General features: G+C 36.0%; 1 protein-coding gene across 1 annotated transcript in view; it reads left to right on the top strand.

Annotated features, from left to right (window-relative positions):
- Nucleotides 1–18,373, top strand: part of IL1RAPL1 (interleukin 1 receptor accessory protein like 1) — a 1,366,342-nt gene that overhangs the window by 797,296 nt on the left and 550,673 nt on the right. Inside the window, exons 4-5 of the mRNA XM_058713829.1 lie at nucleotides 14,861–15,047; nucleotides 17,495–17,648. Of these exons, the coding sequence (XP_058569812.1) occupies nucleotides 14,861–15,047; nucleotides 17,495–17,648 (341 nt within the window). The remainder of the gene's footprint in view (nucleotides 1–14,860; nucleotides 15,048–17,494; nucleotides 17,649–18,373) is intronic.

Raw genomic sequence — 18,373 nt, forward strand, 5'->3', positions numbered from 1 at the left:
GGTAAATAAAGACATCAGTAACTACAAAGTCAAATTAGGCAGCAATACTTCGTACAGTTTGTATTCCAAATAAATCCATATTAGTAAGGGAAACCAGAAGCGGAAAGCAATGTAATAGTTTTTTCAAATTAGCCACCAAGGTAGTCCATTGCAATTGTATTTAATAGACTAGTGAGCAGAAGGGTTTTGAGAGTGGGAATGATTGCAGTGCTGTTGTATCAATTGTGGCTTCAAGAAAGCACTCAAATAAAAGATGTCCAGTTAATCGTTATGATATTCTTCATGTGTGTATGAAGAATAATGTGGGAAGGCCCTGCATTCTGATAAGACTGAATATAATAGGATTGAACTCCTCCATTCCATAAGCATTTTCCATCTCTGGCTATTATCATAATGGACTTTTTAAGGAAGAAGCAGATATTATAATTGGAATTCATGCATACAATAAAGCCATTTTCAATTCTTTGTGACAGTCATTTCATATGAGAAGAACATGAGAAATAACCTTATAGTATTGACAGCTAAGTACGTTTGACAGCTGACTGTGGCAAAGTCTCCTGTGTAATTATTCCACCTATCCTCTGGCTAGGGATAAATGTTTTGCATGTGACCCATGCTTCTGAAAATACTGAATTTCAAAATGAATGTTCCATGAACACAGCTGTTGACAACTGCAAATATTTAACCATCCAGTTCTAGAATCTCATTGGTGATTCTTCCATCTAAAACCAAGGAAAGAGCAAAGCTAATAATGGGCAAGGCCTCCTTTATTGCTGTTCTATTTATTTATTTTTCTCCCTAGTGCTGCACCTATGGATACTTTCCACTTTATGCCTCAGGTCAACTGCAGCTCCTTCTGGCAATACTATGAGACAAGTTTAACCGAATTGCAAATGTATGGGACTTCAGTCCCAGGAAGGGCATTCTGTTTATATTGAACTTTTCTATAAAAATGAGTAGCTGGATCTGGAGAAGAGAAATGGAAGAACACTGTATTCACAGTAGGATAAGGAGACTAAATATCAAGGGCTATCTGATTTATCTCTTTTATGAGGTACTGCTGAAAAGGAGATTAAGCTTTTAAAAAGTGGTGACCTTGGTATAAATTCCATATGTAGCCAGTGGTGAAATATTATGAGTAATGAAGGCCATATGAAATAACATTGGGCAGAAGTGAGAAGGTTCAAGACATGTGGTGAGGTTGACAATCATCGAAGGGATGAAGCCATCACTGCACATCACAGAAACAGCAGTGATACATGTTAAGTAGCTGTTTGTCCATTACAAAGTATGTTTACATTAGGATGCTCTTTGCTTCTCACAGCAAGGATAGGAAATTAATTACCTTTATAATTTTATGATCAGGTAACTGAAGTTCAGAGAAGACTAGTTACCTGTCCGTAATCACACAGCATGTTGGTGGCTTCTTCTGCCCATGCAAGCCTCCTCCTCTTGTATTTTTTTTCATATTTGGGTAATATTAGTCCCACTTGTGTTTTGTTCTTAACACTTTTAATCATACCTCTAACAGGACTGTATAGCATTATATTCTGGCAATCAGAGTGTAGAGGATTTTCTTCCTACATTCTTTGTTGACAAAAATTTTTTACTACAATTGTCACATTGTAAGCATGTTTATATTTATAAAGAAATAAAAATTATTAGACCTTTTTTTCTAAAAATGTCCTATTTTTGCCAAGGAAAGTTATCAGTTTGCTGGCATTTAAACCATTGGTTCTTTTAGTGAATTGTAGGTGATCCAGATTAATGGCTCTTCTTTCTAGTCAGAAAAATCTAAAAATTACTATTGATTGAAATTGATATTAAAACTGCATAAGAAGTATTGAAAAGAAACCAACTGCAAAATTTGCATGTCATATAGAATAAAAACGTCTCTCCCCAAAAATGTTTGATTCTGCCTTTAAATTAAACTAACTCACTGTTTGATTCTGCCCTTTTTTCATTGTAGAATATCAGTAAAAGACTTTCCTCATAGATAAGAATATGCAAAAGTGCCTTAATTTATTAAATGTGTGGTGTTTATACATCGTTATTTGTACTTTTTGCGAATACATAACTGTATAGTTTGCTTATCTTTTTATTTTACCTCATGAAAGACTTTCAGGAATTTATGTATAATGTTGATTAAACACTCAGATGTTTGGGGGTGCCCAGGTGGCTCAGTCGGTTAAGCGCCTGACTTTGGCTCAGGTCATGATCTCACGGTTTGTGAGTTCGAGCCCCGCGTCAGGCTCTGTGCTGCCGGCTCAGAGCCTGGAGCCTGCTTCGGATTCTGTGTCTCCCTCTCTCTCTGCCCCTTCCCCACTCATGCTCTATCTCTCTCTATCTCTCAAAAATGAATAAATGTTAAAAATTAAAAAAAACACATACTCAGATGTTTGTTGCCTAAACTACTGTAGTGGCCAGGATCTAGTTGGTTAAAACAAATACATTCCAAATAGTTCATTAGGGGACATTTAATATGCAAAATGGGTTATAAATACGGTAGAAGAGCTGAAATGGGATAACACGAGGCATTCCAGGGGTTAGCAACAGTGGGAAGCCACAGGCACCCCTCTGTCTAGAGGGAAGAAGAGAGGAAGGAGGTCGTACAACCAATTCCAGAACCTGAAATGACAGATCCTCTCTTGGAAAAATTCACCTTTGAACTCAGCCAGTAGGAGAGCCTGGTAAATGGAGCACAACTTCATGCGATGAAGTGGTGAACAAGGCAGATTAAACTCCTGCTCTCATGGTACTTACACTGAATGGAAGATGAAATATATACCTATACACAGAAATAAAATGAAGGAAATATCAATTAGTGATCATTGATAGGATACATATAAAGCAGAGTGGTACAGTTAAGACTGTGAAACCTTTATTGTTCTCATGGATTTTTGGTATTAATTTTATTTTTTAAACATTGGATTGAAATATCATTTACCTTAATTATTTTGTCTTTGGTACCCCCTCACTGTCCTCATGCTAGTTTTGTCGGGATGACACTATAACGTCTGCAAGAATTCTAGCTATTTTGCTTGAGCAGTTCGGTGAATGGTGTGGCTATTCGTGAGATATGGGAGGCCAGGGGAAGAGTAGATTTGAGAGTAAAAGTAGAGATTTGTTTCCGGGGCACGTCAGGTCATTACGTCTGAAGTAACTTTTTAGTTTTCAAGTAGGTATGATAAATCGGCAACTGGACATGTAAATCTAGAGTTGACAGAGAAATCAGAGCTGGAGATACAGACACAGAAGTCAAAAACAGAAATGATATTTAAAATATGAAGGTTAAATGTGATTACACAGAGGAAGATGAGATGACAGAATGCGTGAAAACTTTTTAAAAAATAATGCCTTTATTGAGATATCATTCACAAGCCATACAACTCATACATCCAGAATGTATAATTTAATGGGGTTTTTTTGATCCTGGTAAAATATACATAACATAGGAGTTTCCATTCCAACCATTTTTAATCATACATGTTAGTGGCATTACGTACATTCACAATGTGGTGCAACCATCACCACTGTTCATTGCCAGGAAATTTTTATCATTCCAAACAAATTCAGTACCTTTCTTTCCCTCAGATCAGGTAACTTCTCTTTTACTTTTGTCTGTCTGAATTTGCTTATTGTAGATATGTAAGTGGAATTATACAATGTTTTCCTTTTGTGTCTGACTTATTTCACTTAGCGTAATGTTTTTAAGGCTTATCCGTGTTGCATCAGGTATCAGGATGTTATTCTTGTTAAAGACCAAATACTATTCTGCTGTATTTATATACCACATTTTGTTTACCCGTTCACGTTCTGATGAATGTTTGTGTCGTTTCTGTGTTTTGACGCTGTGAGTAATGCTACTATGAACATCGATAGACAAGTAGCTGTTGAAGTCCCTGCTTTCAGTTGTTTCAGGTATATAGCTAGGGGTAGAATTGCTAGATCATTTGGTAACTCTGTGTTTAACTTTTTGAGGAACTGCACCATCTTCTATTCCCACCAGCAATGCACGAGGGTGCCATTTTTTCCCCTATTTTTGCCAAAACTTGTTATTTTCCATTTTTTTTATAATAGCCGTTCTAGTGTCTGTGAAGTGGTATTGTATAAAGCTTTTGGTACGGTATTCCTCCCTCCACCATTTCCTCTCAGTAAAATATAACCTCCATAAAGGCAAGTACTTTGCTTGTTCACTGCTTTATCCCCAGCTGGGCCAGACACAGTCTTTGCTCAGCAAATATGTGTTCACTAAATGAGTAAAGTTTTAATGGTCAATAAATGATAGGTAATTGACTCATGTAATAAATGATGTTATACATTTATTCCTATATTATGTTGAGTGTTCTCTGTTGGGCTGAATGATTTTATTTTGTGTTTATCAAGTAGTATGCCTTTACTCTGGGAAGGGTAAAAGGAAATATACTGAATTTATACAGAAAGAAACTATTTCAAACTGTTCCAGGAGAAAAATCGGTGGAAGAATCCAAAAAGTGAAATTAGAGTGTCATGGAAAAAGCAAGCAAGATCTCACATGTTACCTTCAAATTTGAGCACCGAGCTAGTGGTATGAACATGTTGGGTCAAGGGTGGTAGCCTCATCTCTTTTTCAGGGAACATACCTGGCTTCCTCTTCCTTTTCTTCCAAAACTCTCTTGGATGAGGAATAGTTTTCCTGGATACAAGCCTGCCTTTATGTCCCCTTTGTGTCTGCAGCAATCAGGCTAGTTTCTCAGCATGCCAAGTTCAAAGAGATCAGTCTTTACATGAAACTCTGATCATGACTTCTAGTAAGCATTCTGTCTTTAAAATAACACCAGTCTCTAGAGTCCAGAAATATGCACCCGTATCAATTTTATGGAATAGATTCAGTTTTTGTCTTATACGTGTAATTAGAAATATGATCTAAATGTCCTTAATAATTATTTACTCTCTTTACAGTTTATATATTGTATTTTTCTTGTGAAGTTAAAGAAAGCAAAGTTATTATCAGGTAATATTGACCTAAGTAAAGCTGAATAAAGCATATGCCATTATGACATTTAGAAAATATTTAAAGAAGTATTAGCAGAAAAAACCCCCCACTGATTATGGGGGCTGTTTCCTGACATAGTCCATATATACAGGAAGGGGACTGTATATACAGGATATAGATAGTCCTGTATATACAGGACTATACAGGAACGGGAAAAAAACCATGTTTTCATAATAATTAATAATAATAATAATAATAATAATATTAATATAATTAATAATAATAATATTAATATTATTATTATTATTATTATATTATTATTATTATAATATATAATATTATATATATAATATTATATTAATAATAATAATAATAATAATATAATTAATAATAATAATAATTTAATCATAAATAATTAAATGTTATTAATCTAACTCTGAAAAATCTATTTGTGAATGGGTAAAATTTCAGCGAAACTTGGTAGCTTTCTGTCTTCTTTAAAGATGAATATAGATTTTGTTTTACTCTGTTACAACTTTCCCTGGAATTTAGATTATAAAATGAGGAGATGGGGTACAAGATTAGCTAAGCATCTGGATCCTAGGTCACTTCTGTACAACAGCTGGGAGCAAGATTTCTAACAGTATAAGAACTGCTAGACTCACTGTATTAAAAGCTGCCTATGTGATGCTTGGGGAGAAAAACAAAAGTGATTTATAACTGACCCAAGCATGGCTCACACGTTGATTCTCCCTTTTTCTTATCTTTCTAATCGAGAAGGCCAACTAGGCATACAAGGTGAGAGAATGAGATAACCAGGTGATGGCAGATAGCTATTCAGTACCAGGAAATCTTTACAAGTTTCTGCCGGGCCAAGAGGACACGTTTTCTTGCCCCATCCACTATCCAGAAGTGCATGCCATTTCAAAGAAGTATAAAACAAAAGGGGGTAAAAACTAGTTTGGTGGGGTATACATGAGAGTTGTTTAAAGAGATGAATCAAAGAAGAAATGTAATCAGAACTTGATAGCCCTTGGCTAAGAGTTTATTCATTCATTTCACAAATATTTACTGACAACGCCTCCCCAGTGCCTGGCACAGTGCTAGGCACTTAAAAAGTCATTGGGCCTTTTAAGTTTTGAGCCACAATAGTCAGTGACCATGTTTCTCTAGTGCTTTCGTCTCCATTTGGCAGCAGAAACTCGTATTCAGAAGGGGTAGAAGAGCTTAAAAAAAGAAGTGCTTGATTTGTCCAAAACTGAGATGTAGAATAACCACATGACCCAACATGTCTACCCCAAGGTATAGTCCCAAAAGTATTAAAAAAAGGGACTCAAACAAATACTTGTACATGAACATTCATAGGAACATTACTTTCCATAGCCAAAATGTGGAAACAAATTCAGATGTCCATCTGCTCGTGTACAAATGAACTACATTGGTATATCTGTGCAGTCGGCTCTTAGCCAAAAAATGGAATGGCGTACAGGTAGATGCATACGACAGTGTGGGTGAACCTTGAATACTTTATGCTGAGTGAAAGAAGCCAGGTGCAAAAATCCACACATTATATGATTCCATTTATATGAAATATTCCTAATAAGCAAATCCATGAAGACAGAAAGCAGATTGATGGTTGCTGGGGGCTTTGGGAATGGGGGAATAGGGAGTACTTGCTAATAGTTATGGGTTTCTTTTGGGGATGATGAAAATGTCTTAGAACTAGGTAGAGATGATGGTTGCACAGCACGATGGATGTACTGAATGACACTTAATTGTACACTTTCAAATGGTTAATGGTTAATTCCATGTTGTATTCCTTTTGCCTCAGTTAAAAAAAAATATGCTTCTAATAATTCAAACAGCATAGAGCTAACTCCTTCATTTTATATACTGTAAGAAGAATGCCTGTTAACAGAGGAGGCAGCAAAACAACTGGAAATAAATGACTACAAATCGAGATTGTATTATGCTAAGTGAAAGAAGTCAGCCAGAAAAAGATAAATATCTTATGATTTCACTCATACGTGAATGTAAGAAACAAAACAGATGAACATAGGGGAAGCGAAGGAAAAATAAGATAAAAACAGAGAGAGAGCCAAACCGTAAGAGGCTCTTAAATACAGAGAACAAACTGAGGATTGCTGGAGGGGTGTTGGGTGGGAGGATAGGCACAATGGATGATGGGCATTAAGGAGGGCACTTGTTGGGATGAGCACTGGGTGTCGTATGTAAGTGATGAATCACTCAATTCTCCTCCTGAAATCATTAATACACTATATGTTAACTAAGGTGGATTTAAATCAAATTTTAAAAAATTGAGATTGTTATGGGGAAAATAAACAAAAGGATAAGATGGATAAGCTTTCTTGAGAAAATTATTTCTAATTTATGTGACCTTGAACCCACGTTCTGGGCCTCATTTTCCTTTCAGGGACACGTATTTATTTTTGCTTTGCTGTGTCCCTCTTCATCCTCAAGCAGAGGTCAGGAAGGAGACCTTGGAATCTAACTGTGAAGTTCAAAAGTCCTCACACCCAAGGATAGCTCAGGCAGAGAAATATTGGACTAGAATTCCATATACCGAGGACTTTTCAACTCTAGTCTTTCAAGAATCTTAGGCTAGGAAAACAGAAATGGCAAAATTCTATTAATTACTTTTCACCAAAAGAGACAGAGATAATTATTTTGAATTTATAGTTGACATAAGACTGTAGATGAAGTTCAGTGTACCAGTTAAATTTTTAGAAAACAGAACTTCAAATCAAAAGGCAGTAAACTGGCATTTTTAGTCTTATCATTTGCTCAATGGTCTCTCTGTAATCTTGTTAGAAGGGCTGATTTCAAGCACAGTTAAATCAGTAGGTCCTCCGGAGCTCTTCTCAAAAGAAAACCTAATCCAAACAAATCTCACATTTTGTGCCAGTAGCCATAAGCATAGGATGTGTAAGAAAGATCAGATGTAACAGAGGGGCCACATGCTTTGCTTCAGGCATCATGGTAAACACTGAGAAAACATTAAAGTATAGGAAAAAATTGGAAGGTTTTAAGATTAGAAATAAACTGCCAGAGCATATTTAAGCCTTAACAAACTGTAAGATGTTCCCTCCACAATCCAACCCTTACATTTTTGATTCCTCACATGTTAGTTTCACAACTAATGATTAGACACTATGGTCAAATTTCAGGTCTGCAGTAACTGATTCAGAGATGTCTTTCCATGGGCAAATATTTTTGACACTTTAAAAATACTTTGTGCTTTTATTTGTACAAAACAATTATATACAGAAGATTACACTTAAGAAATGACCAGTAAATGTTAGAGTAGACCGTAAGAAACAGAGAAGCAGAGAACAACTTAATCCTTTAAAACCATTGTTCAAATTCCTGTCTTTCTCAGCCCTTCGTTATGTGGGAAAACATTTCCAAATACTATGGAAATGTTATGATTTTCCCTAGAGACCTGAGAATTAACATAATAGACAGACCAAGTAGTTAGTGAGTCTGTTAGAGGATCTGTTTAACTATCATGTTACTGGTAATTCTGTTAGAGTAGGAGACATTCAACACTACACATGATCATGCATAGGAGGTGTGATTACAGAATAATTGTAACTGTGCTACCCTTAACGTGTGGTGTCGAATGGTTTTTATTATACTCTATCAGCTAATCAGGTAATATACAAAATTTCCCTTTTCACACACAGTTTTCTTTCTTACCTCCTGTCTGGACTACCCACATTGCCACGCCTTGATCTATAGTTGTGTAGTGTTGCATCCTTTAAAAGATGAATTTTTTAAATCTGTGATAGCTCCTATGCATGGCAATTCAGAATCTTTGTCTCTTTCAAGGTAGCACATTGCTCAGAAACCCTTAGAGAACTTGAATGCACTGTACTGACTTCCAAAGTCTGTACTTACAGAAGTTATTTTCATTTTATATTTGTGTCATACATTTGCTTCTTAATTATGTTTTAATATATTTGTTAGTTCTTAGTCTTTGTATTGGTTTCAGGTTAGATGGTTTTTTCCCTCCCTTGTAAGACAGGACTCTAAGGCAGTTCTTTCAGAAGCCAACTCGTTGACAAGTATGTAAATATGTAAAAAGTACATAGTAGAAGGACCTGAAAAACACCATAATATTTCTTTAAGACCTGTCGCTTGCTCCTTTTTAGTCCTTATTAAACTTGAGGGATTTAACACCCAAATTTTCAAAGAAATCCAACTTAGATCACATTTTCCCTTTCTCCAGAAGACATCTATTTGGGGGTACAAAATAATATAAAAACCAGGGGCTAAGAGTGGGTAACTTTATTTTGTTTTAAACAATGTTGAATATATATATATATATATATATGTATATATATATATACACACACATATATGTGTATATATATGTATATACACACATATATACACACATATATGTGTATATATATGTATATACACACATATATACACACATATATGTGTGTATATGTGTATATGTACATATATGCATATACACATATACATATATACATGTGTGTATATATACACATATACATATATACACACATGTATATATATATATCCAGCACTAATAATCTCCAGTATATAGAATTAGAAGTTACGAGATGTGAGTTCTAATCCTATTTTTTTTGCCACTAAATGGATAGTAGAACTTGGGTAAATCATTGACTTCTTTAGGCATTGGGTTACTTTGCTGTAACCTCAGCTGGGTAAATGAAGGAAATCTGTGTGAACTATTTGTACAATATATGCTGTGTATTTGGTCTGTACTTCAGGTCACCTTTGCCAGCGAAAACTAGGTCTTTTTTGAAATTAATATTGTATTTTTTATCATTGAAGTAGAGTAGAACTAGTTTTGTGTTTTTTTTGTTTTTTTTTTTTTTATTTTTGGGACAGAGAGAGACAGAGTGTGAACGGGGGAGGGGCAGAGAGAGAGGGAGACACAGAATCGGAAACAGGCTCCAGGCTCCGAGCCATCAGCCCAGAGCCCGACGCGGGGCTCGAACTCACGGACCGCGAGATCGTGACCTGGCTGAAGTCGGACGCTCAACCGACTGCGCCACCCAGGCGCCCCAAGTTTTTTTTTTTTTTTTTAATCCACAATAATATTGAATCTTTGTCTCTTTCAAGGTAGCACACTGCTCAGAAACCATTTGAGAACTTGAATGCACTGTACTGACTTCCTAAGTCAACTGAGTATTGAATATCAGTAAAGAACAAGTGTTTTCTCCACATACATGTATATCCTGTCTCTCTAGCTACTTTATAAACATGGAAACTAGTAGTCATGATTTAGCTTTTTGCCTAGATGACAGCCCATCCATTCTAAACAGTAGAAGCCGAGTAAATATGTGCTTTTGATTTTCACCGGAAGTCCTGTAGGAGCCTTTGCCTTACCCCATTTACCCCATCACATGGTATTTCCCTGATGCACAGAGCCAGGGTGCCATAGCAGTCATGCTGCAAATCTGATGATGGCGGATGGTACTGTTTACTTTGAGAGTGTGTAATTCCCCTCACAAGGATCATATGTTTATTAATGTGTCACAAGTTGCTTGCTTCCTGTTAGCTCTTCTCGGTAAATAGGAGTATCGTGTTCATTGGATGCTCCTTTATTTTTAGCTTTTTAAATCACCTCCTGATGAACAGAAACAGTAAACAAGTATTAAAACATTGAAAGTAATTTGAAAATAGTGCTATCCTGGGGAGTCTGGAATTCCAGACATTACCAGACAGTTGTAAATCAGCAGTCACCTCCCAGAGCTGGGGAATAAAAGTCAGGAAAATAAGAACACCTAAGTGTGCTCATCTGGAGCTACTTTCTGAAAATTGGTGGTCAGTTGCGTCTATAGAAAGGAGAAAGGGATGGAGGGGTGGGAAGTCTGTATTTTTCATCAGGTTTACTCCTTCTTCTCCAGCCCGCTCACATATCCCAGATGAAAAATAGAAGGACCTTTCTGGATTCTTATGCTTGACATTAATTAAGCACTGAAGAACTGAAGGCATCATCATGGTCATGTTGTCTGTCTAACCTGCCTTCTAAAAACACTTGGTGGCTGTACTGGGAAATGGAAATCTAAAGGAAATAGGGACAAGGGGTGTAGTACCGATAGTATCTAACTTACTCAGTGCTCTCTGGAAGACTGGTCCTGCCCTAAGCTCTTTCTGTGTTTTAGCATGTTTGATTCCCAAAACAACCTCCAAGGTTTTTAGTATTACTTTCTCTTTATACAAATGAGGAGAAGATGGCAGCCTCAGGAGTCAAGTAACTTTCTCTCCTTGTCAAAAGTACTGAGCGATCAAGCTGGAATCTGAATCTTTTACAGCTGGGCTTTTGAGACCTTGCTCTTGACTCAGCCCTGTTTGTAGAAAAAAATGTCTGGCATTTGATAAAAGAAGGTGTAGAAAAACAAACAAACAATAGTAATTAGTAGTTTGAGGAGAAAGAAAACCTAAGACTCATGAATTTAAAACATTCATGTGGAGTGTTCATTCAAATTTAGAATTCACTGATTTACTTCTTAGAAAAGTCTGTTCTTTAAGAATTCTAATGTGTACAAATATCAGTATTATTCTAAAACATGGGTATTTTCTTACTGCTACATTGGGATATGTCCTAGGATAGTTAATTGCTTACCTTGGATAATTATTTTTTCTGAAAATATTACCTTAAAATGAGCCTATAAAGAGCATGTTCTAGTCTGTGCTGGAGTAAAATTAATAAATAATGCATGAGCAATATTTCTGGCAAACCCAAAGAGGATATTTTTTCCACTTGGGTGTGAAGCTCAAGCTAAAATTTAGCACACTTTCTTTTCTCTCAAAGCTGTTTTTTTTTCCCCTTCAGTATTTTCCATGCCGAAAGATTGACTCTACTTTTCATATACTCATCTGAGAAAAGTTCTTCATCATCTTGGATACCTCTCTCTTTCCTTTGCTCCTTCACTGTTGGAACGATTCTGTATCTTTAATATAATTTGAGCATGATTCCTCCTTCCTGTCTCAGAGGTCATTGCCTTTGGAGCGGCCATGTTTCTCCGGAATGAATGATGTTGCTTTCTAATTTTCTCACTGCACCTAGTCCTCTGTTCTCTCCAATCCATTTTTCTCACTGCCATCAGAAAAATCTCTCCAAAATCCCATTGTCTTCATTTCCCAGCATAAAGTCCACATTCTGCTGTGGCTTACGTGACTCTCCTTCTGGCTTCTGCACACCTCTCTGGTCTCAGTGCCTGCTGTTCCTTTATAACTACTCTGGAGTCCAGCCACACCAAATTATTTGAAATTCCTCTAACATATCAAGTTGTTGCATGTCTTCAAGCCTTTGTGCGTAGTGTTCCCTGGATTAGCCTTTGTTAAACTTGCCGAATTCTTTCTCATTCTTTAAAACAACCAGGTATCACACAACTTAAGAAGTCTTGATTCTTTCTTTGACGCTGTTGTGGTGGTGCACACTATCTTTCTGTAGTGCTTATCACATTGAATTTCAGCTGTTTACTTGTGTATCACTTCTGGATTACAAGGGCCTGAGAGCAGGGACTATACTATGTTTTATCATTCTAACAAAATCTCTGAACACATTCTTCCAGGACCATTTTACTGACTGACTTTGTTTAAAGGTTAAAGGTTTTACCTGTGAAGTATTTTAGATGTGCTTCTAGGCTATTATACGAAGTAGAGACATCAATATTTAATCATTCTGCATAATAATTTTGTGGCACTTTTCTTTGTTACCCAATATAAAGCGAAATAAATAACAGTAAAGGAAAACTCTCTTTTTCTGCTCTATTCTCAGTACTTCTGACACCAGGTATGTGGGGGGTTTTCCACACCAAGGGATTTTGCAACACCAGCTGTTTATGCTACAGTTCAAATCTGTTCTGACACTATCTATAGGAGATAACATCACACCCCACAGGTTGAGGACTCAGTCCCACCAGACTGCCTCCTGCCTCACAACTCAGACAGCAGTGCAAGTCCAGGCTGTCACCTGTGCTTCTGACAGACTGGCTACGAATCAGAGATTCTCACAACCCCCTCCTTGGACTCAGTCATTTGCTAGAATGGCTCACAAACTCAGGAAGCAGTTGACGCGCTATTGTCAATTTATTACAAAGGGTATCTCAAAGGGTGGAAATGAACAGTCAGATGGAAGAGGCATGTAGGGCACAGTGTGGAGGAAGCGGCACAGGACTTCCATGCCATCTCCAGGCATGCCCCCCTCCTAGAACCTCCACGGTTCATCCACCCAAACTCATCAACCTTTGTTGTTCTAGAGTTTTTATAGAACTTCACCTGAAGCTCCTGCCCACTTGCCTTAGGGTCCATGGCTGGAGTTAAACATTCCAATCCTCTGAACACTTGGTCTTTCTGGTAACCAGCCCCATTCTGAGGCTTTCTAAGGGCTTCATCCTAAGGCATCTCATTAACATAAACTCAAAGGTGATTAAAAGGGGCTCACTTTGAATACTCAAAGACACTCCACTCCTATTGCTCTGATGGTTCTAGGAGTTTCAGGAAATCTGTGCCAGGAACTAAGACCAAATATATATTTTTATTATACCACAACCAACCTACCTATCTTCTGGCTATTCTCGTCTTGTCATATTGGCATTTAAAAAAAAAACAAAAACAACAACAAAAAACAAAAATTTGAATCAAGTGGCTGTTTAAATGGCAAATATCTTGGCTGAATAAGGAGGAGAACTAGGGGACTGTGATCTGTGTGCACCAGTGCAGAGTGAGAAGAGCCAACGTTACTGAGCACCGGTGACAGGCCAAACTCAGACACGTGTTGTCCCACCACCCCCACCTAAGGTTCTGAGGGATTAAATGAGTTGCCCAACATTGCAGAAATAGTAAGCAGTAAAACTCAAATCCAGAACTTTGATAACCAAGTATACAAATGAGCTGTTGGGCACTTGCCACATAAGAAGTTCTCTATAAAACCCTGAATTTGATGTTTTATGCTTCTCTTTTTTCTCACTGCCTACATGACCGTGCCTGACCCATAGCAGTGTTCATTGAATGTGCAGAGACTTAAATGGCAAACCCAAATAGTGCACTTTACAGGAAAACTTCCTTTGGCCCAACTCTTTCAAGGAGATCTCTGAACATGATTTCTCTTCTCATGTATTTCAAGTTAGAAACTTGATTTAGGAACCAACAAGTTGTAAAATGAGGCACTGATTTAATGAGCTGATTATGTAGAACCTATCAGGATCGGGTCCATATGCTTACATAGTACATTAGGATGTTTATCTTGTCTGACAACCTGAACTCCAGGTCCCAACCCAAATGCATTTGAGTCTATAAAGATAGTGAGTGTGCAGTACTTTTACCCAAGACTTTTCTTCCCATATTCACTGATAATGTCTCCACTTACCAAGACAACCCATACTACAAGAATTGAGCAGCCTTTTTCTTCTCATTCCATTATGCCCAATAGACCAGTTATATTTTTCTACTCTGTTGAGTTTGCCAAGTTTAGCATAAACGCAAGGTTGACTTCTTTTCTGACCTAAATCTTCCTTTATTTCATTCATTTTTTTAGATACAAAAATCCCTAGTGAACAGGTTTCAAACCACACTTGTATATAATACAAAACTTTTTTTTTTTCTAACAAATGAAAAATGTACGAATGTTTTCACCAAACCAAGCTTTTTTTAGCTGTGTGATAAGAGAAAGTTCTGTGAAATAAGCCATAATACCATAACATTAACTAATCAAGGGAATGTTTGTTTTTCTTTTTCCCTCTTCCTCTCATCCTCTCTCTCTGTCTCTGTTTCTCTTTCTCTTTTAGTGAAGTAAACACATTCTGGCAGCACTTTTTGTTCACACCAGACGACCTTATTTATTTTGCTTCATTACAGAAACTCCACTTACTGTATGAAGGTATCCATCTCACTGACAGTGGGCGAAAATGACACTGGACTCTGCTACAATTCCAAGATGAAATACTTTGATAAAGCTGAACTTAGCAAAAGCAAGGAAATTTCATGCCGTGACATAGAAGATTTTTTACTACCAACCAGAGAACCTGAAATCCTATGGTATAAGGTATGTGCTGTGAATGATTTTCTTACTTGTAAATAGATGAGTGTGTATCTTATTCTTGGACAAGTTGGATAAAAAAATTAAATGGATATGATGACGTTCAGCTCTGTGCTCCTAAAATAGTACACCAAATTGTGCTGCTCGTTATAAGTTTTCAAACCAATAGCTTTGATAAATGGCTTTCAATATTTATATTGGTAATCCATTGCAATAAGCTGTTGTGTTAATGTTCACATCTAGCTTACACAATTCTTTCAAGTCGATTATAATCTGTGTTGATAATTTCAGGAACTAAAATACGTTAAGCATTCATTTCAGAGCTCTTCACATAAACAGTCCTAATGTCCCCAAGCAAGGAAAGGATTGATTTACTTCTATGAAAAAATGGTATTCTAGCTTTATTGAACTCTTCTGTTTAATGGAAGTACCTTTTATATTCAATTCCTTTTCATATAAAAACACATACATTTTCTAAAATCTGATGAAAATTCATAGCATTATAAAAATAGCACTAGATAAACTTCTTTTCAAAAACCAAAAGACACTTCAGACTAAAGGAGAATAATCCAACCCCTGTCCTTCCTATCACATAATTGACTTTCTCTCAGTTTTAAGATTTGGATGTACTCTTCAACTTATTTCTACCATACAAGAAATTTTTGTTACTGAGTGTCTTCAAGAAATATAATATAGGTGCTATGACCATTTGTCTGGGATATTGTGTCTATGATTTAAAGAGTACTAGTATAAATTTTACTTTGTATAATTCCCTATAAGTAGGAATTTAGGAAACATGACCTCTTAGTAACTAGACCCACCAATATCAGTATGTCATGAATTCAGAACTTATGAGAAATTAACAAGAAACAAATATTTAATAAGTTGTAAAGGATTTGCCATAATTAACAATGACCTTCTCTGAGTAAGACTTAATTTTCATTCTTGATAGCAAGTAATGGAGGATTCAGAACATTTGAACCGTTGAAATATTTTTGTATATTTCTTTTGAATTTCTATCCAAGGCAATGTCAAACAGCCCTCAAATATTAGCCCCACTGATTTCTGTTGCTGTGCAGATGAGGTTTATTTTTTCCCTTTTGTTTTTCTTTGTGTATTTCATACCCTGATTCTCAGTGGCATGCCTGCTTTCCACAAGCAGATCCTTAGCAAGCCCTAATGATTACTTCAAAGGGGAGACTATTAGGGAAGTTTGACCCAAAGTCTCTGAGAACAAATGTTTGTCTAGTAGTCATATGTGTATATTCACCTTCTATACATGTACACACACACACACACACACACACACACACACTCAGTATTTAAAATGGCTGGCCTCACATTGGTCCTTTAGTCATGTTTCCACCAACACCCCAATTACTGTGACCTTAAGCTGTAAAGACTGTCACTAGTGGAGTGATGGGAGGAGATGCATTATACATGAAACTTAAAAGTCTTGCAGTAATCCAGATTATTTTCCCATACTCAAGGCAACATATATTTCATGTATTCGATGTATATAGCTTCTGCAATTATGACAGTTTATGCAACTAATATGAGTATGTAAGATGTATATTTTGGTCTGAAATAACTGGAATAACTAAAATATATACAAAGGCATTGATCCACATAATCAAAATGATAGCCTGCAAAAAGTTGATGTGGCAATACATTTTTTTCAGAAATAATACTACCTGTGAACAGTGTCCAAGGGCTTAAAGCTACTTTTATCCTCATTGCCTTGATTTTGAATCTGGCTAGTGGAAATGGATTTCTGGCAAAAAGAGAAAGCTCCTGAGCCAACATCATTATAATCCTAAGCTTAATTTAGAGACCATAATTTGGTAGACCCACCAACAATGAAAATAGATATTTATAGTACTGTAAAGACCTTGTATATGAATGTTGGCCATTTCTTTCACGGATTATAGAATGTACATGTTATGAAGAGACTGAATTACTTCTAAATGTTGTATTAAAAGATTTAAAAGATTGAAATAGAAGCATTTTCCTCTACAGAATTAATTTTTCTACTTCACACTAAAATAGTATATTTTCTATTTTATGTTATTAGTATCAAGATGGTTAATTACATAGTTAGCAAATAAAGAGTATTTACTTCTAAAAATGATGTTTGTAGTTATCTTAATTGAGTGTCTTTTTTCTTATATCTGCTAAATCAATGTATACCTGATTTAGAGACATTAATCTTTGAAGGTAATAAAGTGACTCTTGCTAAAAGAAAAAAAAAAAAAGAAAAAAAAACAGCTTTCAAATTGAGGTACCTGATTTCCCAGAGATGTGGAGAAGATATGAAAATTCTTAGAATTAATTACAAACTTTTCAGCCCTTTAAAATATAACATTAGAAGCTTTTGGTTTCGCTATTTAGAATACTTTTCTCTATTTTTCAGTTATTTTACTTACTACAGAAATTTTGTGTTTTCCATGCAGGAATGCAGGACAAAAACATGGAGGCCAAGTATTGTGTTCAAAAGAGATACACTGCTTATAAGAGAAGTCAGGGAAGATGACATTGGAAATTACACCTGTGAATTAAAATATGGAGGCTTTGTTGTGAGAAGAACTACTGAATTAACTGTTACAGGTAATCACAGTCTTCAGTATTTCATGTGCAAGTAATGAAGTTGAGTTTTTATGCTACTTATTGGTTTTTTCAAATCTGTGCACTGAAAGAAGTACTTAACCAAATGCTAAGTGGACTCCTGTAGGTGACATTTATTCCTGCTTGCTTTTAAATCATCTTGTGCTGAAATGCATTTGAAAGGTTAAAGAAAATATGCTTAGGGAATTATAGAAATGTTAGCTTTTGAAAGTACTTGAAATAATGAGTTTACAATTTCAGAAAATTATGCTTATATTTTGTAATGGTATCATTTTTTGGAAACATTTTCCCAAGTGTTAAAATAGAATACATGAAATCTATCTCTGTCTTCCTGTCTTGCTCCAAATCAGAAAATTTACTATTTTCTTCACGTATCGCTCTATAAATCTGATGTATGTGTTCTCATGAACTTGAAAATAACATAATTTCAGATGTAATAATTGAATAATTATATGAGATGCAGCAATTGGTGTCATTCCTCTCTCTGGTTGCTAAGACAGAAGGACATGAGCACAAGATTTAGAACTCTGTAATCATGAGTCTGCAGCTCCCTGGTCTCATGACCATATTGGAATCACCAAAACCTTCACCGTATCAGTTTCTTCATGTACCAAATGGCAATTATAAAACTTGCCTTGTTTATTTCATAGGATTTTTGCAAGGATCTAATGAGGTAAGGTATGTGAAATCAGTTTGCATAATACAGA

The sequence above is a fragment of the Neofelis nebulosa genome, chromosome X, assembly GCF_028018385.1.
Source record: "Neofelis nebulosa isolate mNeoNeb1 chromosome X, mNeoNeb1.pri, whole genome shotgun sequence".
NCBI classification, from domain to species: Eukaryota; Metazoa; Chordata; class Mammalia; order Carnivora; family Felidae; genus Neofelis; species Neofelis nebulosa.